Source organism: Rattus norvegicus, chromosome X (genome assembly GCF_036323735.1).
Source record: "Rattus norvegicus strain BN/NHsdMcwi chromosome X, GRCr8, whole genome shotgun sequence".
Classification (NCBI taxonomy): Eukaryota; Metazoa; Chordata; class Mammalia; order Rodentia; family Muridae; genus Rattus; species Rattus norvegicus.
This window is the reverse complement of record NC_086039.1, coordinates 82,230,997-82,256,025: the sequence shown is the minus strand read 5'-3', so window position 1 is coordinate 82,256,025 and position 25,029 is coordinate 82,230,997. Positions and strand designations below refer to the sequence as shown.

Below are 25,029 nucleotides of genomic sequence, written 5' to 3'. Positions count from 1 at the left end.
AAGACATAGACAGACTAGGAGAAGTCATGAACCAAATGGACTTAACAGATCTTTATAGGACATTGTATCCTAAAGAAAAAGGATATATCTGTTTTTTTCTCACCACCTCAAGGTACTTTCTCCAAAATTGGCCATATAATCTGTCATAAAACAGGCCTCAACAGATACAGAAAGATAGAAATAATCCCATGTGTCCTATCAGGCCACCAAGTGCTAAAGCTGGTCTTCAATAACATATACAGGGAAGTTGAACAATGCTCTACTCAATGATAACCTGGTCAAGGAAGAAATAAAGAAAGAAATTAAAGACTTCTTAGAATTTAATGAAAATGAAGGTAAAACATACCCAAATGTATGGGACACAATGAAAGCTGTGCTAAGAGGAAAACTCATAGCTCTGAGTGCCTGCAGAAAGAAACAGGAGAGAGCATATATCAGCAGCTTGAAAGCACACCTAAAAGCTCTAGAACAAAAGAAAGCAAATACACCCAGGAGTAGAAGGCAGGAAATAATCAAACGTAGAGCTGAAATCAACCAAGTAGAAACAAAAAGGACTATACAAAGAATCAACAGAACCAAAAACTGTTTCTTTGAGAAAATCAACAAAATAGATAAACTCTTAGCCAGACTAACGAGAGGACACAGAGAGTGTGTCCAAATTAACAAAATCAGAAATGAAAAGGGAGACATAACTACAGAATCAGAGGAAATCCAAAAAAAACATACTACAGATCCTACTACAAAAGCCTATATTCAACAAAACTTAAAAATCTATAGGAAAAAGGAAAATTTCCTAGACAGATCCAGGTACCAAAGTTAAATCGGGAACAGATAAACAATTTAGACAACCCCATAACTCCTAGAGAAATAGAAACAGTCATTAAAGGTCTCCCAACCAAAAAGAGCCCAGGTCCAGACGGGTTTAGTGCAGAATTCTATCAGACCTTCATAGAAGACCTCATAGCAATACTATCCAAACTATTCCACAAAATTGAAACAGATGGAGTGCTACCGAATTTCTTCTATGAAGCCACAATTACTCTTATACCTAAACCACATAAAGACCCAACAAAGAAAGAGAACTTCAGACCAAATTCCTTTAGGAACATCAACGCAAAAATACTCAATAAAATTCTGGCAAACCGAATCCAAGATTACATCAAAACAATCATCCACCATGATCCAGTACGCTTCATCCCAGGCATGCAGGGATGGTTTAATATATGGAAAACCATCAACGTAATCCATTAGATAAAAAAACTGAAAAAACAAAACCACATGATCATTTCATTAGATGCTGAGAAACATTTGACAAGATTCAACACCCCTTCATGATAAAAGTCCTGGAAAGAATAGGAATTCAAGGCCCATACCTGAACATAGTAAAAGCCATATACAGCAAACCAGTTGCTAACATTAAACTAAATGGAGAGAAACTCGAAGCAATCCCACTAAAATCAGGGACTAAACAAGGCTGCCCACTCTCTCCCTACTTACTCAATATAGTTCTTGAAGTTCTAGCCAGAGCAATCAGACAACAAAAGGAGGTCAAGGGGATACAGATCGGAAAAGAAGAAGTCAAAATATCACTGTTTGCAGATGATATGATAGTATATTTAAGTGATCCCAAAAGTTCCACCAGAGAACTACTAAAGCTGATAAACAACTTCAGCAAAGTGGCTGGGTATAAAATTAACTCAAATAAATCAGTAGCCTTCCTCTACACAAAAGAGAAACAAGCCGAGAAAGAAATTAGTGAAACGACACCCTTCATAATAGTCCCAAATAATATAAAATACCTCAGTGTGTCTTTAACCAAGCAAGTAAAAGATCTGTACAATAAGAACTTCAAGCCTCTGAAGAAAGAAATTGAAGAAGATCTCAGAAGATGGAAAGATCTCTCCTGCTCATTGATTGGCAGGATTAATATATTAAAAATGGCCATTTTACAAAATCTGATCTACAAATTCAATGCAATCCCCATCAAAATACAAATCCAGTTCTTCAGAGAGTTAGGCAGAATGATTTGCAAATTCATGTGGAATAACAAAAACCCAGCATAGTTAAAACTATTCTCAACAATAAAAGGACATCCAGGGCAATCACTATTCCTGAACTCAAGGAATAGTAATACAAGCAATAGTGATAAAAACTGCATGGTATTGGTACAGAGACAGGAAGGTAGATCAGTGGAATAGAATTGAAGACCCAGAAATGAACCCACACACCTATGGTCACTTGATACTTGACAAAGAATTTAAAAACATTAAATGGAAAAAAGATAGCATTTTCAAAAACTGGTGCTGGTTCAACTGGAGGGCAGCATGTAGAAGCATGCAAATTAATCCATTCTTATTGCCTTGTACAAAGCTTAAGTCCAAGTGGATCAAGGACCTCTACATCAAACCAGATATACTCAAACTAATAGAAGAAAAAGTGGAGACCAGTCTTGATCACATGGCCTCTGTGGCAAATTTCCTGAACAAAACACCAATGGCTTATTCTCTAAGATCAAGAATCGACAAATGGGACCTCATAATATTACAAAGTTTCTATAAGGCAAAGGACTCTGTCATTAGGACAAAAGGGCAAACAGCAGATTGGGTAAAGCTCTTTATCAATTCTATGTCTGATACAGAGCTAATATCCAAAATATACAAAGAACTGAAGAATTTAGACTCCAGAGAGCCAAATACGCTATTAAAAATGGGGTACATAGCTAAATAAAGAATTCTCAACTGAGGAATATCAAATGTCTTAGAAGTTACTGAAGAAATACTCAACATCCTTAGTCATCAGGATAAAAGTCAAAACAGTCCTCAGATTCTACCTCACACAATCAGAATGTCTAAGATCAAAATCTCAGGTGACAGCAGATGCTGGCGATGATGGATTGAAAACTGGTACAACCACTCTGGAAATCAGTCTGGAGTTTCCTCAGAAAATTGGACAATGCCCTACTGAGGACCCAGCTATACCTCTCTTGGGCATATACCCAAAGGATGCTGCAACATACAACAAAGACACATGCTCCACTATGTTTATAGCAGCCTTATTTATAATAGCCAGAAGCTGGTAAGAACCCAGATGTCTTTCAACAGAGGAATGGATACAGAAAATATGGTGCATCTACATAATGGAGTACTACTCAGCTTCAAAAACAATGATTTCGTGAAATTCATAAGCAAATGGAACGAATTAGAAAGTGTCATCCTGAGTGAGGTAACCCAACCACAGAAAAACACACATAGTATGCACTCACTGATAAGTGGATATTAGCCAAAAAGTTCGAATTATCCAAGATACAATCCACAGACTACTTGAATCTCAAGAAGAAAGATGACCAAAGTTTGGATGCTTCACTCCTTCTTAAAGGGGGAACAAAAGCATTCATAGGAGGGGATGTGGAGGCAAAGTTAGGAGCGGAGACTGAAGGAACGGTCATTCATTCTCCACCTGTGGCCCATATATATACAGTCACTAAAATTAGATAACATTGATGAAGCTAAGAAGTGAATGCTGACTGGACCTGGATATAGATGTCTCCTGAGAGACATAGCCAGAACATGTCAAAGACATAGCCAAACACTAGCAGCAAATCATTGATCTGAGAATGGGACCCCTGTTGGAGGAAGTAGAGAAGCAATTGAAAGATCTGAAGGGGCTTGCAACATCATAGGGACAACAATGCCAAACAACCAGAGCTCCCAGGGACTAAACCACCACCCAAAGACTATACATGGACTGACCCATGGCTTCAGCTGCATATGTAGCAGAGGATAGCCTTGTTGGGCACCAAGGGAAGGAGAAGTCCTTGGTCTTGCCAAATGTGGACTCCCAATGTAAGGGAAGGTCAAGGGGGGCTAGAAGGGGTGTTGACGTAGAGGGAAACACCATTATAGAAGAAGGGGAGGGGAAGCAGATAGGGGGTTTATGAACAGGAAACCTGGAAAGGGAATATTTAAAATGTAAGTTAAAAATCCAATAAATAAAAAGAGGATACTCAGATTTTTTTGAATAGGTGGAGGCATATCTAATTTCCCTGAATGCTGAAGAGGAATTGTTGCTGTCCCTCTGGGGACAGGTGGTAGACCTATGATGCTCTAAAGTACAAGGTTGAAGTAGGATCTCCCCTGGATTGTATGGAATGTGCCTAGCCTCTCTTCCTCTTACGTCTGGAGCACTATTGAGCAGAAGTTGAAAATTGATTGGTACCTTGAAAATTATAGAATATTCCAGCCACTCACTACATCATCAACTCCAAACTTGAAATCACAGTCAAGAATACACATCTTCTGAATGTCCGTGGTAGGCATGGTAGCAGTCTTAGAAGTCTTCTAAGAGGCTATAATGCAGTAGTAGTCTTAGGTTCAGTGTCTTCTTCAAATATATGTCCATCTACACATTCCTCTGCATGTAGGACAGGACATCTCTGTGTAAGGGAACAAAATGAAGACAGTAGTCTGATTTATCCTTTCCTTGATACTCTTTTGTTTGGGTCCTCAGTCCAGAGTGCTCTGAGAACTCTTAGGTCAAAACAGTGTTTCCCAGGCAACTAAAATTAGAAGTTGTAGATAGGAAATGCACTGGGAAGGTGGGGAATCTGTGGGATTTCTTTGGCTCCTGGAGCCCTCTTTACTGTGAATGTCTAAATCTTCCCGTGTAAGATGGGGGAGGGAGGGTCCTTGGGCAGCTTTGCACAAAGGTAGGACTGTTGTGTCCCTCATAAAAAAGGTAATATGCCAGGCTTCACGAGAAAAAGTTGTTGATGAACCCTGGTTATCACTGCGATTTCTGAGAAATTGTGCAAAGGTGAAATTCTACACCTGTTTGTCAGAGCGGTAAAATCTCTAGCTATTTTTAATATAATAAGAAAGACCATTTCACACTGGAGAAAATGTAAGTACCTTGTGGAGCAGAGGAAGTTCCAGTATTGTTTGATCAGCTTCCTATTCTTCTTCAGTATTGAGAATGTCCATGTATTGTGTGTGCTGTTCGAAAGTCCAGGCAGCAATTCTTCCATTATTCCAACAGGTTGGATTTTATTCTGACAGTTATCTTTGGGCTATGAAGACTTTGGTCAGATAGGAAAAGGCCAAGGCCCCTTTCTTCAGTGGAGGAATGTCTCAGAATACATGAAGCAGGAAGACGTTTGGATGTAATCCTAGACAGTTGGAATATAGCAGGCACACAAAATCAAGTGAAGAAGCTCTATTGATGCCTTACAAGAGAGTGTAGACATGAAGCCCCCTTGGACAAAAAAGGGCAATGTGGGCATTTGGAGAAAGTGTTCTTGCCCACTAGACAGAGGGGAAAGGTGAAATACTTGTGAGTAGATGTGGAGTGTCTGCTGCTCCCATAGGCAGAGGGAGAGACATTGAAGACCCTCTATGAAAGGATGACATTTCCAGACCCCTTGGACAGAAGATGTGAATTTGAGAACCACTGGAACAAAAGGAGTCATATTTTGATGTACCTTTTAGAGGAAATTTTGAATGTGAGACACAGTTAAGTGGAATTTTTGTACCCTCTTTCATCACAAGTAAAATGCTTTAGAATCAATTCTATGTGGTCAAATAGGGTTGTTATTGATGACCTTTTTGACTGGAAGTGGAGTTTGAGGCATGGGGTGCTAGAGATGATCTCAGGCCCTGTCAGTCTTATATGATAGATATTGGACCCTCTTATATACAGAGTGTGCATTTGAAATATAGTGGCCATAAATTGGTGATCTAAAGCAATGATGTTTAGGAGTAGAATATTAAAGCAGACTTAGAGTCTGCTTAAAGTCCCAAACCTCTTTAAGGATAAGGGAGTGTCCTAGCTTACCTTGAGCAGAAGAGCTAGGGCTACTTCACATGTTCCCATCTTCAGTTACACCATGGTAGGCCTGTCAGAAATCCAAGCATTAGCATTATTCACCAGTCATGATTGTCAGTCTCTAAGTCCTCTTGAAGCTTACTATCAACTACATGGGTATATGCATTAAGGATGGTATAAAGGACAGATGACGAAAGTTTCAGGATCTGTTAACACAGATCAGAATTAAGTGAAGTCCCTTTGGTCGCACCTGTATTTTATTAATGGCCATGATTAGACGGACATTATCTAAAGCTCACCATTAGGGGATTATGTTTAAGGCCCCTATGAAGGCGGAGGATGCTCTAAGGACTCTTTAATCTTGGTCCCCTGGCCAAAATGAAAATCCTGAGATCTCAATAGTAAATTCCAGTCATTCTTATAACTGATCTTGGACAGAAGGGAATGGTATAGGGTATTATTTGTCAGAGAATAAAGACCTGAAGGCCACCAATCCCAGGTGAAGTGCTGATGTCCCTTCATCTAAAGGGGATGGTGTGAGATACCTGGGAAATAGGTTCAGTTTGAGTGGTCTGTATTCATAACTATAATTTCTGGTGCCATCCTGAACTGCTTTGTTTAGCAAGAAAATGCCTGGCCATGTTTAACCAAATAGCAAGATCCAGCCACCTAACTGTGCAGAAGGGAAAATTCTAGCTTACGTTGGGTAGTGGGAGAAAAGTGTGGTATTGCCTCATTTGCTTTCAAATATTCTTCCCAGCTTCCACTATCCATATATCCATATAGTCTGTTGTGAAGAGTACATGAAGCAGTCAGCATGCTCTTCCATCGGGTAAGTGATTGTCTGAACTCTGATGCTCCCTCAAGGTTATATTGGTCTGTACATTTCCATAAATGAGAGATGGGAACATTGCATTTCTGACAACCATCTGTAGTAAGATTGCATATATGTTAGGTTTAGTTTTCTATATTCTGCCCTCTGATCTACACCAAAAATCTTGTGATGTCCCACTCTGAGATTGCAATTATGATTGCCTAGCAATCTTGATCAAGATTGGCACTAAAGTAAAATGAGTTTAAAGTCAGGTATAAGATGCCCTTGCAATAAAGTGATGCTCTTGGGCCTTCCATAGCCAGAGGCTACATCTGAAGCTCCTCACAACTAGAGACAGAATGAATGAGACACTCTTGGCCACAGGAGCCACCTGAGATCTCTGTGATCATTGTACCATGGCACACACACCCTTGGCCAGGAACTGGAAGCCTATAATTTTTGTGGTCGAAGGAGGAAATCATAGCCCCATTTTGTACTACATTGAACGGGATGTTAGTGAATCTCATTCTGGCTTCTACAGAGGAATGGCATAAGGCTTAATTAGTCTGGGGCCTCTTTAGTCAGAAGAGAAGTGACTTTGCCCTACTTTTAAAGAAACAAAGTTTGGGAGTCTTTCCACTACATGAGGACTTGAGGCGATCTTGGGCAAACGGAATGTATACAGGAGGCTTAGTTGTAGGAGGGAGGTCTGACATTCTCTTCAATGACTGAGGTAACTGGGGAAAAGATGATGATATCGGCCCCTATATAAGAAAGAGAAAACTTTGATATCTGGTTGTACAATGGTATGGGTTAGAAAACCCTTCGAGAGGGGGTAGGCGGCATGCAACATCCTGTGAAACATGGATGGCCCTATTAAGTTATTTAGTGAAAGAAGGTCCCAACAATGTGCTTCAACTTCCAAACACTTCTTTAGTTGGTAGAAATTTTACATCTTGTGTTTAGTCTGGGGAAGTTCAGTTAACAACCTAAGCCTTTTTCAGCTTGGATGACTCTCTCTGGCTAGGATGCCTCCCTCAGTTTGTCTTAATATGTCCATATATGGGCAGCAACAAAGGGTCCACTTGATTTCTAGTGATTTGATTGAAGAGCATAACATGGGATACAGGCAATAATTCTACACATAGGACATGGGACCTTAAACCCAAGTGGAAGAACATATTTGCCTAGTTGCCATGGTAAAAGGTAAAAGGCTTGAATCTCTATTATTCAGTGTATATCCATTGGAATACAAAGGATAATTGTAATTCAAAGTCATGAGGGAATGCTTTAGAATACAAGGTGTGGCACACTATTATTCAAAAAAGCATGTCTCATGTCACCTTGTGAATAAAGGAATGTGTGAGTTTCCTTTGGTCAAAGACAGTGGTTCACATTATCCCTTGCAGAGCCAGACAAGATCCAAGGCCACATGGTTGGGGAAGGAGGCACAGCCTTACCCAGGGTAGTTCTCAGGAAGGAGTGTGTGAGGTATCTCAGAACAGGAGAGTTCTGAGAAGAGATTCTCAGAATGGGAAGTTCTGAGAAAATCTTTAACAAAAGAGAAATCCTGAATGTATTGGTTCACAAGGTGGAGGTCCCTTGTCATATTTTGCAGAAAAGAAGTATCTACTTCACCCATGGTCAGCAGGGGAAGGTTCTAGGCTACATTGGGTACTGAAGGAATGTTATGACTCTGCCTCACTAGCTTCTAAGTATATTTCCCATATATGCATACCTTATATATCTTTGAGTCCAGGCAATGGTCACAACAACAGGATAAGTGGTTATGCAAGCATTGATATTTCTTCGAGGTTGTGTTCAGCTGCACACATATGTGAATAAAAGATAGGAATGGTGCATTTTTTTGATGACCAACTTTAAGGCACATGGCATAAGAGTCAAATTTCAGCTTTCTGTCTTCTGTCCAAGGATTGAAAAGCAGAGAAATATGAGACAGCATTGGTTGCATATGTGTTGTATGAAGTTATGGAATGGAGAGGTTACCTTTTAAGCATACTTAGTCAATAGGGGTGTTTGTGAGGCATAGGTAGAAGGGCAGCTCTAGTGATTTTTATAGTTCTATAGATACTCCTGAATTGCTCTAGTGCAGAGAGGGAAGGTCTGAGTCACCCAATGGGCACAGGGACTAGTTTTGAGAGCCCTTTCAATATACTTTGATTTCCCAGGGCCCCATTTGCAGAAGCTGAAGGTCTAAAATCGACTTGGTGGATTGAAGTAGACAATTGGCCCACAACCCTACTGGGACAACAGGGAATGTTAGATGCTCTTTTATGTAGAATGAGTGGTATAAGACTCCCTTTGTCTGGCAGCTCTTTAAGGAGAAAAGACTCAACACCACTTGATAGGAATAGGAATATATAAGGACCATGTAAGGCTTCAAACAGGTTTTAGGCCCCCTTGGCAAATGGGGTCTAGGGCAATGTTATTCCTATGGGAGTTCTGACATGCTGTGCAATGTAATGAGAAGGAGTAAGTTAACACTGGGAAAAGTGAACCCCAAGTAAGAGAGGAAAACTCTAAGGCCCTATTGAAAATGGAGAGAAGCTACTTCAGGCATAGGATATAGCTGCCATATACACTTCTGTCAACAGAAAATGTCCCTGGTACCTTATACAGTAGATAAAGTTTCCAGCAGTCATCATAAGTTTCTAAATCTCATTCAAAGTTTTATATCTTCATAGTTTCTGTTAATGCAGGAGAGAAAAGGTGGCAACTGATTTCTTCTTCCAACAGCTTAGGATAACTGTTGCCGGCTAGGTTACATTTTTTAGTTTGTTCAGCTGTCCAGATCTAGGCAGAAATTTTGAAGCTATTACATTTCTATTGATTTGCTTGATGGCAGATGGCAAAAGTTATATTCTCTGATTCTAAACTTGGACTATGGGACCTCAAACCAAGGTGGAGTAGAGTCCCTGATTTATAGAAGGAATCACTTTTGGAACTATGTCTGATCAGTTAGGTATAAGACTACTTTGTTGGAAGGTCATGAGCCCCATTTTTCAGAGAGAACATTTTAGGAGGATAGGAAAGAGCAAGAAGGTCACAGAATCCCTCAGGCAAAAGGTTACCTTAGGGATTGGAAGAAGGTAATCAAGTACAACTGTCCTCACAGTCCAGAATGCCCATGTGTTCCGGGACTCTGAGGTGTGCATGCCAGCAATTAGAGAATTTGTTCTTACAAGTTGGTTGGTAATCTCTGACTCTATGTTCTCCACAAGCTGTTCAGCAGCAACATAGACATGGACAACAAATATGGAACTGCTCCATTTCAAGTGACAATTTAAAGACAGAAGTTAGATCAGAGCTCAGATTTATACTGTCATGTCTGAGGATATCGTTTCCATGTGGTCTGCCATCCCTTCAAACATTTAGGTATGCCTGGCCACCCAGGTCAGAAAGGAAACATTAAGACCTCTTAGAAGAATACAACTGAGGATTCTATGGATAGAAGTGGATTCTCTAAGGAAATGTTTCCTTGAGAAAAAAGAAACATCTGTATGAATTTTTATTTCAGTTGCTTCTCTGTACATTCTTTAATCAGAAGAATTTGTATTATGGGTATGTCTAAATTTCCCTTATTCAAAGAAAGTAGAATGTAGTCATCTTCCTTGATAGAATATGTTTGTCAGGGGCTCTTCACTGCATCATAATTGAACCTACAGTTTACCTTGAACTGAAGGAGAAACCTGGGAAACATTAGGAAAAATATCTGCGGCTCAGTCCATAATATCAGGAAGTTGTGTGGATTTCCTCACCCTAAATTAATGTCTAAACCTCCTTTGGACAAACTAGAATGATCTGAAGTAATCTTTCCTTCAGGGATAAGATATGATGCCCCCTTAATCAAAGGTAGAAGTGGTCTGTACCCCTGGGAAGAGAAGAGGTGCTGATGTCCTTGTGAAAGGAGAGATAATAAGAGTATTCAAATTCCCATAATATTTGATCAAAAATTAAATTGCTTACCATAGCTCACGAAGTCCTAGCATTACCTCACCTTCTAACTGTACTTCACAGTCTAGCATATCCACATCTGTAGCTGAGTCTGCAAGAGACTAAAAGTAGATTCCATGATTCATGATCAGCTGAGGGTGTCCTAAGCATGATTGCCTCCTAAGAACTCTATTCAACCAACAAGAACTGAGCACCAGACTGATGATTTCACAACATGTCATGTGACTTTACACAAGGAAGTAGCATAAGGTTCCAGGATTTGCTCCCTCCTTTTGGATTTCTGTGAACCTTGACCAGAGGGAGCAATGCTCCTTGGTCAGAGGTAAAATGCCCCATGGGCCCCAAGCAGAAGGGATTGTTCTGAGAGACCATTGGGTCAAATGGATAACTATAAGGCCTAATCATCAGGAGTAGGAAAAAATACCAATGTTTTTGAAAGGAGAAAGTTCTCAACCCTGTTGGACAGTAGGGGATTAGCCCTGCTTACCTTCTGTAGAAGAGGATGGTCCAGGCACTCCAGGCCTACACATCTTCAGAGAACTCAAGAAAATTCTTATCTCCGAGGCCTCCACTGCAGACTTGACAGCAATCTGAGGTTTCTTCTGAGATGTTGGATCAAAGTCCTTGGATCTGTTCCCTATTTAAACTTACAATAAGCTGCACAGGTGTGGGTGTGAGGGACAGTGACCTTTCTGGTGAGAAGCTTAGATAGATGACCTTGGATCAACGCTGGAGTTTTTATTCATTGGCCATGGGAGTTCAATCCATAGTTCTCGGAGATTTTTTGGTGGTCAAATTTGTATTTGCTATCCAATAAGGTCTGAGGAAGAGTTCTGGTCTCTCTTAGTACAGTGGTAGGCCTGAGTCAGCCATGAACAAAGAGAGAATCTCCTATGCATTCTTGGTCACAGGATTCAGTCTCAAGCACACTATAGCAGAGGATGAATGTTTGAGACACACTCCTCAGTCACAAGGTCAGTTCTATAGCTTGTTTCATCAGAAGGGCATGTCTCAGACCCCTCCAGTGCAGACAGAGGGAGAATGAAGTGTTTTACTCCAGGGCAGCTGACTCCTTTGTGAAAACATTAAAGTCAGGGGCTACTATGGCTAGAGGAAAGAAGCCTAAGGCCCTCTTCAGAGGATATTCTAACTGGGTGTCAGCCCCCTTGAAGTCATGGAATAGTTTACTTCTGAGGGGGCATGAATTGTGGAGTTATTAGATGGATGAATAAACTTTCCTGGCCCTAGAAGGGCACATCTGAGTCCCTGTTGTTATTTCATTAATTCTGTTACATGCTGATATTAAAATGGATATATTTGTATCTTTCTTAGGACTTTGTTCAGGTCTGAAGTCCTTTGCTTATTATGTCATATGTCTCAGGACCTCTTCAATCATTGAAAACCTATGTGTCACCTTTGTTCTAAAGTGGTAACTCTGGTGTAAATTTGAGCAGTTAATAAATGTCTGAGGTTGTAGAACAGTGAAACACCCTCATTCCTGGTTGAGGAGGTTTGAAAACCAGGTGACCCTGAAGGATGGTAGGCATTTCACCTGACCCCAGGGAAACCAAGCAGGTCACTAGCCCAAAGCTCCTCCAAAGATTTGTGAGCATCAGTCATATTAAGGCAACACTCCAAGCCCCTCAACAAGTAGAGGAGATGACACAGGTCACGAAGACTCAAGACAGATCTTCCTTAAAATGAGGTACCTAAAGTCCTGGAGACCTACCCATGAATTTCCCCTGCCAGACATTGCTCCCTGCAAAAATTATTTAATCTCAGGCCCTCTCTTAGAAGGGGGGTACAGTTTTACTCATCCACCTTCTGTCATGACAATAAATGCCTTGAAACCATAGACTGATTCTTTTCATCAGGATCCACCGTGGAGAGTCACAGGAAGGCTTTCTTCACGTGATTAGATGTTCGCTTTAAGGGCGAAGGCCTTCTCTGTGACTCTCCATGGTTGATTCTGATGAAAAGAAGCAGTCTACAGTTTTAAGGCATTTATTGTCATGGCAGAAATTGGATGAGCAAAACTGTACCCCTCTTCTCAGAGGGGGCTTGAGATTAAACACATTTTGCAGGGAGGAATGTCTGGAAAGGGAAATTCATTGGCAAAGCCTCCAGGCCTTTTGGTATCTCATTATAAGGGAGATCTGTTTTGAGCCTATGTGACCAGTAGGCATGTCCTCTACCTGTGAAGGGGTTAGGGCATTGCCCTGACATGACTGATAGTCACAAATCTATGGAAGACTGCAGGTTAGTGAATGGTCTGGTTTCCTGGGAGACAGGCAAAATGCATACCATCCCTCATAGTCACTGGGCTTTCAAACCTTCTCAACTGGGAACCAGGGTCTTTTACTGTTCCACAGGAGGTTTCCTAGTTCTCAAAGGAACTGTAGGTTAATGGTCCTGTGAACACTGGGGAGTTTTTGACACATTTGATGTTGAGAGGGTACATCTGAAACCCCTTTGACTTATTGGTGAAAGTTGTGAAGCACATTGGTTCCTACACAGGGAAGATTAAGGTCACTTATGGTATTGTGAGAGATCTTAGAATCCCTGGTTCAGATGCATACAGTAGTTTAGGAAATCTATGTTTCTTAAGCAGTCGGTCTGAATCCTACTTGAGAATGACTGGAGTGCCCTTGACTTCCAGGTTTAGACAGGGTATGCCTGAAGTCTCCTTGAGCCCTTGAGAATGATTTGATCTCCACTTCAGGTATTGGGGAAAGTGTGAATCTCCATGGTTCTGAAGGAATAAATCTGAGGCCTTTGTGTCAAAAACACAACTTGGAGGACCCATTGACAGAATGAAAATGCTGATGTATCTACAAACAAACTATTATGGATACCATCCTTTAGAGGCAGAAAGTCTCATACTATGTTGGGGAAAGCAGAAATGCCAAAGACTGTTGTACCAGGGGAAGATGAAAAGTCAAGTTGGAGTGTAGAAAAGGCCTGAACAATTCCTTACCAAGGCTTAATGGACCCTAGGACATTCGTATAGTACAGGGTGTCCAGTAGTGTAATCAATCTCCAACATTCTAGGAGGCAGTTCTCAAATAGGTCTCCTGATAAATCAGCTGCCTACTTCTGAGCATGACTGGCTGCCTCATTTCTGTTGACCAACTTTAAGGTATACATCCTGTGTCTATGGCTCTGCTTTCTACTCTTAGGCACTAGAACCTCAGGCACCAGCGGCTTGTTCTTTGAACAGAGGTGTTAAGGTCAGAGGACCACAATAAGATGTACTCTGTGCACCTTAGATCAAGGGAATTGATTTGTCACCAATTAGGTGAGGTAAAGTAGGTCTAGGTCCAAGGTGGTCAATGGAAGCACATGTTATTTTCCACGAGGAGCAAATTGTATAGCATGTTCTCCTGGCTACAAATTGCTATCTACTCTTAATCAAAAGGATAATACTTTCCATGCTTTTAATGAGAGGGTCCTATCTGATGTGCCAATGTGCATCTGAGGCAGCTAGGGGTAGAAGTTGTAAGATTGATAGATGGCTGATTATAAGAAAAAGTTCTAAACTCCTGTTGTTAAAATGGAGCACAGCATGGGAAAACATGAGGGCAGCTTGTGAATAAATAGAGCTAAAAATGCCATGGTAAGAGAACATAGGGCCCAGGCCACCCTCTTGAGATGGGCTGTCTTAGAGGTCCCATTTGGCAGGCTGGGAAGCTCTGGTGCCTCCTTGGGCAGAAGGGCTAAGTTTGAGGTTACCTAGGGCAGAAGTGATCAACTCTAGATCAGAGGACACATTTCTGGAGTCTGAAGAATGTCTGAGCCCCATTTTTGACAAAGAGGATAGTTTGACCCTCTCATGTTCTGAATGGGAAGCTTGAGTGTCTCTTTGGTCAGAAGGAACCTTTTTTGATGTGGTTTTAGTAGATTTGGACCGTCTGTTATTGCTTCGGAGTGGTGCGGGACTTCTGAGGACCATCTCACGAGATGTAGAGGATCTACAGGCTCCTTTTGCAGAATCAGAAGTTGTAAGGTTTCTGTTAGTTTCAGTTTTAAGCTTTTCACCCCTTTTGTCAGATTTGCAAGCTTGTACCCCTATTTTGGAAGAACGGCAATGTTTCCACTCCTCATCTTCTGATGGCACAGTTTTCACACCTGCTTGGTCTGAAGAGGCATGCCTTGATCTTGTTTTCTCTGATTTAGAATGCCTGGAGCAATGTCCTGGAGAGGGAGAATGTCTGAGACATTCTTTAGGAGGAGTACTAGATTTGAAATTTAATTTTGACGATTTTAAGGGAGAGCTGCTCCTTTGAGGAGTAGAGGTGGGACTTGAGTTCTTTCTGTCATTCTTGGAAGATGTGAACCTACTTTCAGCAGAAGGGATACATTTTAAGTCATCAAGTTCTGAAAGGGAATAACTGATGTCCCCTTCAGGAAATGGGGCATATTTCAGCATCCTTTGGGTAGATTTGAGATGTCTAGGATCTTTCTTGGAAAAAGAGAAATGTGTCGGGCATTCCTCATAAGAATGGAAAGGGATAAAGTCATCTTGTGAACAAAGGGAAAGTCCAGGAATGTCTGTTGAAAATAAAGTTCCCACAGAATCTTGGGTAGATGGCATTGGCTCTAGAGGCCCTTGGCCTGGTTGAGAAAGTTCTAGAGTTTCCTGGGGAGATGTTGGTGTTTTCTGGATCATTTCTTTAGATACTAAAGGGTCCAGAGTACTTTTATTAGGTTTCAAAATCCCCAAAGCCCCTGGCACAGATGGGAAAGATTCTAGATTCCTTGACACAGATTCTGAAATCTTAAAATTGGATTGGGTAGATGGCAGAGGTTCTTCTGCTTCTGGAGTAAATGTTGCAGAAGGTCGAAATCTGAGAGAATATTGGGCAGGTGGAAAAGGTTCCTTAATCTCTTGGGAGACAGGCGGTATTTCTGCAGTGTTTTGCATACATGGCAATGTTTCTACTGTGCCCTGCGCAGATTCCAACAGTACAACATCTTCTGTATCAGATGGCGAATGTCCTATTGCTTCTTTTTCCAAACAGGATCCTGGGGTCTTGTGGGCTAAATAGGAATTTTCTGGAGGCATTTGATCAGTTGGCAACTCCTGTAATTTGTTCTGGGAAAATTCAGAAGGTTTCTGAGTTCCCAGGCAAGGAGACCTGAGTTCTAGATCATCTTGGGCATACCCCAAACTTTCTGTGCTCTCCAGGGTATCTGAGGAAAGATTCATAGCCCTTTGGGCAGATGATGATGTTCCTAGAAAACCCTGAGCAGACAGGGAAGGTCTCAGAGACAATAAGACAGGTTGTGACACTTCCATATCCAATTGGACAGACAGAGATGATCCTAGACTCACTGTGGTAGTTGCTGAAATTTTGAAATCTCCTAGTGAACTATTGGAAATTCCTGGCTCACCATGTCTACAAGTGCAACTTTCTAGATTCCCCTGTAAAGACTGGCAAGAGCCTCCAACTTCTTGAACAGATAACAAAGGTCCTGGACTCACTTGAACAGTTAGGGACATTGCCAAAGGCCCTAGGACAGATGATACAGATTCTAGTGTTCCTTGTCCAGATAAAGAAATTTTCATGGGACCTTTGGAAGAATGTACAGATCCTGAAGAGTCTGAGGCAGATGGTTCTGTTTGTTGGAGCCCTTGAGCAGAATCCAAAGACTCAATTGGTCCCTGGCATGAAGTAGAAGGTCCTAGTGTACCCTCTATAGGTTTAGAGAGATCAAAGGTCCGTTCTGTGGAAAGGGGATGATCCAAAAGACTTAGGGAAGAAAATAAGGAACTAAGTTCGTCAGATATTGAAAGGTCCAGAGGTGAGTCATCAGGTACCACATGTCCTGGGGTAGATGTTGAAGTTTTTTGTGAACCTGGTGCAGATGATGAATATCCTAGAGGCCCCTGGGCAGATGCCAAAGGCTCTACAGAGCCTTGTGCATTTGCAGAAAATCTCAGAGATCCTTGGTCAGATTTCAAAGTTCCTGCCATCTTTTGAGAAGGGTGGATATCTCCCTGATACACTGGGGAGGATGGTGAGTCTGATACTGTGCAGTCTGTAGAGGTGGACTGTGTCCCTGTACCTTGTGTATGTAAAGAAGGACTTCCAAGCCTTTGGGTAGATGTAGAATGTCGTGTAGAACTTTGTGTAGATGTGGGCAGACACACTGTCCCCTGTGTAGATAGACAGGGACTCACAGCTGCATGAACCAAATCAGAAGGTACTTGAGCTCCTTGTTCCAAGGAGGAACAACCCAGAGGACCATGACAACTTTCAGAACACTGTGATATATTTGTCATTGCTTGGGCTGAGATGGAAAGTTTCAGAGGGCCCACAGCTGATTGCAAATGTGCTAGACACCCTTGACCAGATGGGAAAGTTTCTGCACCTCCTTGAGTAGATGATGAATGTTTATCAGATTCTGGAGGTGATGGTAGCCACGTTCCTTGTGTAGCTGAAGCATATTGAGAAGATGCCACACCCTCCCTCACGTCTGGCAAATGGCCCAAGGTACTCTCTGTGTCTTTCTGTTGAGCCAATATCCCTGAAGAATTTATTGACGGTTCTAGCTTTCTTCGGATGGATGACAAAGAACTTTGCTCAGGCATAGTTCCCTTTCCAGCTGTGAAGTTTTCCTTTTGCCCTTGAGAAGTTAGCAAAGGACCTACAGCTGCTGGAGTAGATAGTGGATGTACCTGAACTCCTGCTGTAGATGGGTAGTGTTGTGCATAACCTGATGAAGACAAAAAAGTTCCCTGATTTGCCTGGCTAGATAGGACAGTTCCAGTTGTCTGTCTGGAACTTGATGAGCATTGTACAGTATGTTGAACAGATGGAGAAATTTTGAGATCCCTCTGGGAAGGAGTTGGATGTTTCAAAGAATTTGGAACAGATGGCACAGTTCTTATACTTTCTGGCTTAGACATGGACAGTTTCAGAGATCCTTGGGCAGATAGGGTAATACCCAGACCCCCTTGTGCAGATGCCACAGATCTTAAAGTTCCTTTGGTAGGTAAGGAAACTCCTTGAGGCCCTTGGGCACATGGACAACTTTCTACTTCCTGCTTGTCACTTTCCTTATAACTTAGAGTCCCAGAGCTAGAAAGCAAAATTTCTTCAATTCTCTGTGCAGATATGGGCTGTCCTAAAGTGGCTTCTGCATGAAGGGAAGCTTGTCCAGGTACGTGAGTAGATAGTGGGGGAAATACAGAAATTTGTCCTGATGCATCCAGCTCAAGAGTTGCTTGTGAATTTATGGAAGTTGTCACAGCTTTTTGCAAAGATGGGGGAGAGACTGGACTTGCTTGTGATGGTGAGGAATGACCAAGAGGCTTTGGGGCATGTGATAATATTCCTGTAGTTCTTGGCACCTGGGAAGACATTCCTGAAGAAACCAAGTCAGAAGGCAAATGTTTATGTGTACACTGGGCAGACTCAAATGTTCCCAGAATCTTTTGGGAAGATGATGACTGCTGAAGAGACTGTTGAGTATATGTTGAAGGGCCCAGAGTTGCCTGAGCAGATATGCAAAGTTTGGTAGGTAGCAACTCTGATAGATCCCTTGAAACTACTAAAGAAGATTCCTGAGCTCCTTGATCATGTGGTGAATGCACTTTAGGCTCTGAGTGAGATGGCAAAGAGCCTATAGTCCCTTGGACAGTTGGCCAGGTATCCTGAGATTCTACCTTGCATGATGAGTACCCTAGCTTCTTCTGGGAAGATGTTGAATGATCTAGAAAGCCTGGGGTAGATGAAAAAGAACTTCCAGACCCTTGGACAGACATGGAATGTTCTAGAGGCCCTTGCTTACATCTCACGGTTGCTTGTGTTGCTGATGTAGTTTGGGGAGGTTTCTGAGGAGGTGGTGCAGTTGATGGCATTTTCACACTATTTGGGGAAGATAATGGTTTTTTAGATGAAGACGATCTCAGAGCCTCTGTAGCAGTTGGTGAATGTTGCACAGTATCATGTATACATAGAGAAGGTGTAGAACCTTTCTGAAAAGAATTGAAACTTTTCACAGACCCTTGGTCAGATGGTAAATTATTTGGTGTCCTAGTATCAGATTTGGGCAATCCCATAGCCCCACTATGAGATGTAGAATGATTCTCAGCCCCTTGATTATATGGCAATATTTGTACCTTCCTGTGAGCATGTTGAGTAGATCCTAAAGCCCCTGTCTTGCATGGTGATGATCCTACAGTCCCATGTCCTGATATAGTTTGTCCCAGATTGTCTTTTTCTGATTGGTATTTTGTCCCTTCCACTTGGTCAGATGCCAAAGGCTCTAGGGTCTCTTGTGGCAGTGATGGCATTTCAAGAGTACTTTGTAAAGGTAAATCCCCTAGTGTAGATGGCAGAGAATGCAGATTCCATTTAGCAGGTGTGTAAATGTCCAGTGGTCCTTGGGTAGTTACCAAAGATTCTAAGGCCTGTGTAGTAGATGGATAAGGTTTCTGTGCATCCGGTGCAGAGAGTGAGTCTTCTACACCTTCTTTGCTGGCTAGCAAAGATCCTTGAGATCCTTGGCAAGATGAGGAAGATACCAAAGCCTCTGTCGCAAGAGAAGAATGTGGAGCAGGAGATGTTCCTTTGGCTATTGTGTCAGATGGAAAAATGTCTGTGTCTTTTCCCACATTTGACAAATGTCCAAGCTTTCTGTAGCCTGATTTTGATAGTTTTACAACCACTGGAGAAGAGACCAAAGATTGTAGAGTCCCTTGGGTAGATGGGGAAGGATCCAACACTCCTGGTAGTGGAACAGATAGTTCAAAAGATCCTTCAGCTGTTTGTAAATGATCTAGAGATTTTAGGGTATTTGGGCCAGGTTGCAAAGCACCTGGTGCACTTGTTAACTTTCCTGTAACCTCTGGAGATGGCAAATGTCTTTGAATGGCACTGTCAGGTTTGTAAGGTCCTTGAGATCCTGGGGCAGATTTTGAATGTTGGTGAGGACCTTGGGTCAAAAGAGAATGTCCTGAAAGCTCCTGAAAATCAGAAACAGGTTTCGCTGACCTTTCAAGAGATGATACATTTTCTATTCTCCCTTTTGTAGACCTGGGCTTTTCCACAGCCTGTGGGGTAAAAAGCAAACATTCTACTGTTCCTTGAGAAGATGTCAGTGAATCAATAGTCCCTTGCCCACATGAGGAATTTTCTAAAGGCCTTTGGAAATAGGCCATAGATGCTTCAGTTCCTGTTACAGAGGACGATTTCATGACCCCTTCAACATGTTGTGAATGTTCTTGCCTATCAATTGTTAATGAGGAAAGTCCTGTATGCCTTGAAACTGAAGACAAAGCTCCTTGTGTCGCTGAAATACTTGGAGGAGATTCCAGAACAGTTGGTGAAAGTGTCAAAGTTCTGAGTTTCTCCACGGCATATTGGCAAGTTTTCACATCTTCTCGTGAAGGTGCTAAGCGTTCTGGGGCCTCTTGGGAAGATAGTAAAAGACCCAGAGACCCTGGTGCAGACAAGGAAAGTTCTTCAGGCTCTTTGGAAGATAGAATATTTTCAGGAGGCTTTGGAATAGTCAGAGAGGATTGCAGACACCCTGTGCCTGGAGAAGTTTCTAAAGCCTTAGAGTTAGATTGCAAAGTTTCATGAGCCTCTTGGGCAGATGCCAAAAATTTTTGAGTCCCCTGATCAGCCACACAATGTTTAAGAGCCCCTATACAAGGTAGCAAATGTTCTAAAGCATCTTGGGTACATGGAACATGTCTTATAGGTTCTTTGGAAGAAGCAGGGTTCTTCAGAGCCATTTCAGCTGGCTTCAATGGTTGAATAGTCCCTTGTTCTAAGGTGGACAGTTCTCGAGCTTGATGGGTTGACAGGGAAAGTCCCTCAGCTCCATGAGTGGATGGCAAATGTGTGAGACTTCCTTGAGCAGGTAAGGAAATTCCCCCAGGATCCTGCTCAGACAGCATGTGCCTTGGAAAACCTGACACATTTGTCAACTGTCCTGGAGATCCCTGAGCATGTTCATATGTCCTCATATCCACTCCCACAGATGGCAATGGTCCTTTGGTACCCTGAGAAGACAGGGCAGGTGCCATGTCACCTGGACTAGACAGAGAATGTTTTAGAGTTCCCTGTGTAGGTATGGAAAGTTTTAGAGTCTGTTGTCCAGATAGGGACTGTCCCACAGGAGCCACAAAGTCAGAAGGAGAAATTACCAGAGCTTCTGGATTAGGTAGCAAAGGGCCTAGCATCTCTTGGGCAGATTGGCATGTTCCCACTTTGCTTGGGGGAGGCACCAAAGCTGGGAGAGCCCCTTGCTTATTTGGTGAAGGAGCAGCAGTACTCTGAGTAGTTGTGGAAAGATCCAGAGGCCTTTGCAAAGGCATTAAAGGTCCTGTAAACCCAGGTGAGTATGAAGAAGTTTCCATATGCTCCTGAGAATGTGGAACATGTCCTAAAACCCCTTGTGCTAATAAGGAAAGTTCTTTATTTTCTGGAAGGTGGGGAAAATGTCCTGGTTTCCTGACTGAAGTTTGGAAACCTTCCTCAACACCCTGGGCAGATGGCTTTACTTCTTTTGTTCTCTGGGTACACTGAGCTCTTGGAGAAGTTGCTGAACATCCTAAAGACCTTTGGGCCAATGGTAAAGTTTCTAGATACCCCTTCTTAGATTTTGATGGTCTTGGGGATTGTATGGTTGATGGTAAAAGTTTCTCAGCAAGAGTGTTAGAGCCAGACAGATTTTTAGATGCTTTAGAAGACATGGAATTTTTTGGATATACTTGGGCTAATGGCACAAGTTCTAGATGATTTTTTTTCAATGTGGACTTTCCCACAGACCCTTCAAAATATAAAAGAGGTTTTGTATTTTTGAAGTTTAATTTGCACAATGACAAATCACCTTGAGCATGGGGAACATTTTCTGGAGCCCTTGAGAGGGGTGAAGAAATTCCCTGAAGCACCGGGGGAGATGATGAACATGCCTTTTGGGTAGATAGAGAAGTTCCTTGAGCTTCTTGGGACAAAATGGGATGTCCAGCATGCCCTTGTGAGGATTGGCAACTTTCCACAATTCCTTGGTCATTTTTGGAACATTCTAAGGCCCTTTGGACAGATGGAGAAGGTGTGGGACTCACCTGAGGAGTAGTTGTAGCTTTTGGTGTCTCTTTGGTAGCAGAAGATGGTACAAGCTCCCTTTTTGCAGAAGGGGGAAGGTCAAAACTGTCTTCCTCAGATGAGAAATTTCTCAAGTCTCCATCAGAAGGATCAACCCTTAACCCTTTGTTTCTAGAAACTGGATGCCTGCGGTCCACTTTGGTAGAGGGAGGATGTTGACTATTTCTCCCCAGAGTGGACACGTGAAATAAGTCCACTTGGGTAGATGGGGATACTTGTAAAGCATGCTGTTCAGATGCAGTAGATCCTAAGGCATCTTTCTCAGATGAGGAAGGTCTTAATATACCTTCTATATTTGTAGAAGTCTTGACTGTGACTTCAGAATGTGGGGAAGGTATTAGAGCTACCTCTGAAAATGTGGCCTCTCCTAGAGCATCATGGACATATGTGAGAGGTCTGAGAGCCTCATGTGCAGATAGGGAAGTTTCTAGACATTGCTGTGTACTTGTGGAAGTTCCAAGGAAACCTTCTTCTGCTGGAGAAGGGGCTGACTTTTGTATAGAAGTGTCAGGTTTCCTAGCCTGCTTGATAGGCAAAACGGGTTCCAAGGCCCCTTCAGAAGATAAGGTAAAATCCAGAGCCTTTGGGGTATTTGGCAGATGTTCTGGGGCCGCTTGTGGGTATAAAGTAAGACTGACAACCCTTTCTGCATATTTGGAAGAGTGTATAGCATCTTGTGTAGTTGGGGAACATGGCTGATCTTGAGGAGATAGGGAAGTTCCCATAGCCTCCTGTGAATTTTGCGGAGGTCGTATGCATTTTTTTGCACAGATGGAATCCAAGGAATCCCTTTCCTTAGATGTCAAGGATGCAATAGACACTTGTGTTTGCATATCATGTCTCACCACTCCTTGTTCACATATGATTGGATCCATAACCTTCTCTACAGATGGAATATGTCCTAGAACATGTTTTGTATATTTGTCACATCCACAAGCTGCGTCTAAAGATGTGGCTGTGGGTAGAATTACTTTCGTAGGTGTTTCTTGTCCCACAGTCTCTTTATGAGATAGGGTACTACTCAGGGAATCCTGTTCAGTTTTGGGAAATTCTAACATCTCTGATGTACGTGTGGAAAATTTTAGAGCCTCTCCTTTCAGGACAGAATATCCTAGAGTCCCCTGGGGTGGTAGGGAAGGTTTTATCTTCTCTGCACATTGTACAAATATGGAGTCTGCATGGCTCATTGACTGTGTGTTGTCATAAACTTGGCTCTTTTGGGCCTGATGACAAGTCAGGAGGGTTCTTTTGGGTGGTAGAGGATATTTGAATAATTCTCTGTCGGATAGGGACATTGTGAAAACCCGTTGTTTAGAGGGAGCATCTTTAAGTCTCCTTCTAGAACAGGAATGTTCAGGGTCCCTTGTCATTGCTGCAGAATATTTTAATCTCCTCTTCTGAGGGACAATAGAGTTGAGAAGACGTCTTTGACCCTTTTCTGTGGATGTGGACAATCCTCGTGTCCCCCTGACAGATTGGTAATGTCTTGGAACCACTGGGGAAGATGTTGAAGGTGCAATATCAATTTTTACATGTGCAGAAGGCACGAGAGTCCCTTGAGTGAACTCAGAATTTTCTACCACATCTTGTGTGGGTGTGGAACTCTCAAGAATCCCTTCTGAAAATGATAAAGGTCCTTGATCTAATGCTGTACATGTTGAAAGTTTTGTCTCTGCTTGGGCAGGTATGAGTGGTATGAGGTTCACTTGGGGAACTGTGACTGCATTTTGTTCCCCTTGGACTGTAAGAGATGATTTAAGCCCATTTTTAAATAGTGGAGGACTTTGAAAGCCCTCTTGGTTTAATAGGGAAGTTCTGAAATCCTCTTTGTCAGCAGAATCGGGTTTCAAACTCACTTGACTCGAAGCAGATTGCATAGGGCACTTTGGGATAGATGTGGGACATCTTTGACTGTCTTTGTGAGTGGACATATTTCTCTGCCCTGCTTTTGCAGCTGTCAAAGGTGTTAAAGTCTCTTGTGGAGAGAGGCCAGGACTTAATCCATTTGTGGAAATTGAGAAATCACTGAGATTACCTTTCGGAGAAGAAGTTTTGGAGCCCTCTTTGTCTGATGGGGCCTGTTGTAGCTCCCCTTGACCAGTGGTGTCTTGTCCAACCCACTTTGGAGGAGAATTGGAAAGATTGCAGACCTGCAGAGTAGGGAATAAACATTTGAAACTCCCTCGGAAACCCTGTGGAAGAGACAACTGATCACCCAGAAGTGTGGGCAATCCTGAGACGCCAGGGCAGGAGAGACTGCCACTTCTGCCCACCTTTGCCCACATCCCTAGCCCAAGAGGAAACTGCATAGTGCCTCTAGACACATGAATATAGGAGCAGTCAAGCTGCAGAAGCCCCTCAGTCCAGACTGCCCCTGGATCTGAACTGGTTCAAACAGCAACCTCCACCCAAATCCTGTGGGGAGGGGAGCTAGACCATTACAGGTGCAGAAACCCCTGAGAACTCTACTCACATTCCTGACTTAAGAGGAAAACACCTAGCTCCATCTGAGTCCCTTGCACACAAGGACCTAGGAGCAGTAGGGCAGGGCACTTCATGTTGCTGCCCTCATGGGGAGCTGAAAGCCAGCCAGAGGAGCAACTTCAGGCCCAAGACCAGAGGTGAAACCAACTTTTCTGCTCCAAGTGAACTGCCTGGTGGATTCAGGACACACAAAGGCAGAATTCCTCTGGGACTGGGCACTTCTGGTTTCCAGCTGGTGCCTGAACCTTGCTGATCCGGGCCCACAGCTCCTTACTCCCAGATGCTGTGGGAGAGAGAGCTGATCACCCAGGAGTGTGGGCAATACTGAGACTATAGGGCAAAAGAGACTGCCACTTCTGCCCACCTTTGCCCACATCTCTGGCCCAAGAGGAAACTGCACAGTGCCTCTGAACACAGGAATAGAGGGGGAGTAAAGCTACAGTAGCACAACAGTTCAGACTGAACTGAACTTGTCAAACAGCTCCCTGCACCCAAATACTGTAGGGGGTGGAACTAGAACTTCAGCAGGCAGACAGTCCTGGGAAACCAGAGAAGACTACTCTCGGCTCAGATTCCTGACTCAAGAGGAAAATGCCTTGTGCCATCTGTGCCCCCCACCCCCAGGGACCTAGGAGAAGTAGGGGCAGGTCCTTCTGGTTCCCACCCAAGGGACAACTGAAAGCCAGTGGACAGGAGCAACCTCATGCCCGAGAGCAGAATACACTGATAATATAACTGTCTGAAAGAAAGCAGGTAAACAGATCTACAGCAGTCCTGACACACAGGCCTACAGGATGGTCAAGCCACTGTCAG

General features: G+C 42.7%; 1 protein-coding gene across 2 annotated transcripts in view; it reads right to left on the bottom strand.

The window, feature by feature from the left end:
* 4932431L22Rikl (RIKEN cDNA 4932431L22 gene like) overlaps nt 1-24,134 on the bottom strand; it is a 29,111-nt gene extending 4,977 nt beyond the window's left edge. Inside the window, exons 1-7 of one of the 2 annotated variants that reach the window (XM_039100308.2) lie at nt 11,097-24,134; nt 9,266-10,710; nt 8,373-8,459; nt 6,522-6,749; nt 5,830-5,890; nt 4,908-5,164; nt 4,216-4,432 (exon numbers count right to left, since the gene is read on the bottom strand). In XM_039100308.2, the coding sequence (XP_038956236.2) occupies nt 14,271-24,041 (9,771 nt within the window). In that variant the 5' untranslated portion in view covers nt 24,042-24,134 and the 3' untranslated portion in view covers nt 4,216-4,432; nt 4,908-5,164; nt 5,830-5,890; ... (2 more) ...; nt 9,266-10,710; nt 11,097-14,270. The remainder of the gene's footprint in view (nt 1-4,215; nt 4,433-4,907; nt 5,165-5,829; nt 5,891-6,521; nt 6,750-8,372; nt 8,460-9,265; nt 10,711-11,096) is intronic. The other variant, XM_039100306.2, reaches the window with a different exon arrangement.
* Between the last annotated feature and the right edge of the window lie 895 nt (nt 24,135-25,029).